General features: G+C 61.2%; 2 protein-coding genes across 2 annotated transcripts in view; one reads left to right on the forward strand and one right to left on the reverse strand.

The window, feature by feature from the left end:
* Nucleotides 1-242, reverse strand: part of Kiaa0355 (KIAA0355 ortholog) — a 121,753-nt gene extending 121,511 nt beyond the window's left edge. The window contains exon 1 of the mRNA XM_008839442.2: nt 94-242. The gene's annotated coding sequence lies outside the window, so the exon portion shown is untranslated. The remainder of the gene's footprint in view (nt 1-93) is intronic.
* Nucleotides 1-337, forward strand: part of LOC103739170 (basic proline-rich protein-like) — a 1,511-nt gene extending 1,174 nt beyond the window's left edge. Inside the window, exon 3 of the mRNA XM_008839476.1 lies at nt 3-337. Within this exon, the coding sequence (XP_008837698.1) occupies nt 3-337 (335 nt within the window). The remainder of the gene's footprint in view (nt 1-2) is intronic.
* The last annotated feature ends 420 nt before the right edge of the window (nt 338-757 follow it).

Consider the following 757-nt stretch of genomic DNA (forward strand, 5'->3'; position numbering starts at 1 on the left):
AGCCCCGTCCGCCGCCCGCTGCCCACCGCCCACCGTCCGACCCCGCAGGCCAGTGGCCGCCCGCGCCCGCGCCAGCCCGCGCCCACTCCTCACCTGCGACGCGCCCCGGCTCCCAGCTCACCGCCCGGACCGGCTGTGTACACCGGAAGTGACGTATGCGCCCGGCCCCGCCCCCGCCCCAGGCAGACGCGGTGGCCACTGCAGATCCCCTGCGGGAGCCGACCCTCCCCTTGCGCGGTCTAGGCGCGGGTACAGCTCCACGTTCCCTCTACCCCCCGTGACCGAGGGCCTTCCGCGCGGGTCGTGGTCGGGCTTCCGGATCCCGCAGGCACCCTGATGCTGCAGCGAGGCTTGGCCTGCGGAGCCCTGGCTCGCGTCCTCACTGATGCATTACTGAAATTGATGACTGGAATCTTGGTCGCTGAATACCAGTACCTGACAGGCGGTGTAGATGCTGGATAGTAAATACTTCATGGGTTCATTCGCTAGTGGTGGAAACAGAATACAACTGTCACAAATCCGCGTGATAATAGAGTGCTATTTATGGCAAGTGGTAGGAGGGGAAAGGGGAAAAGGGAGGGAGTACCTTGACCCAGTGGAGGAGGACCAAGGGATTCTCCCAGGAAAAGATCTGGAGCTGAGAGCCTAAAAGAGAGGAGGGATTTAAAAACAAACAAAAATCTGGGAAAGGAAGAGGACAGGACCTTACAGCACACAGCAAAACAAACAGGTGAAAGTGACTGTGGTTCAAGGGTAG

The sequence above is a fragment of the Nannospalax galili genome, unplaced genomic scaffold (assembly GCF_000622305.1).
Source record: "Nannospalax galili isolate Female #2095 unplaced genomic scaffold, S.galili_v1.0 scaffold159, whole genome shotgun sequence".
NCBI classification, from domain to species: Eukaryota; Metazoa; Chordata; class Mammalia; order Rodentia; family Spalacidae; genus Nannospalax; species Nannospalax galili.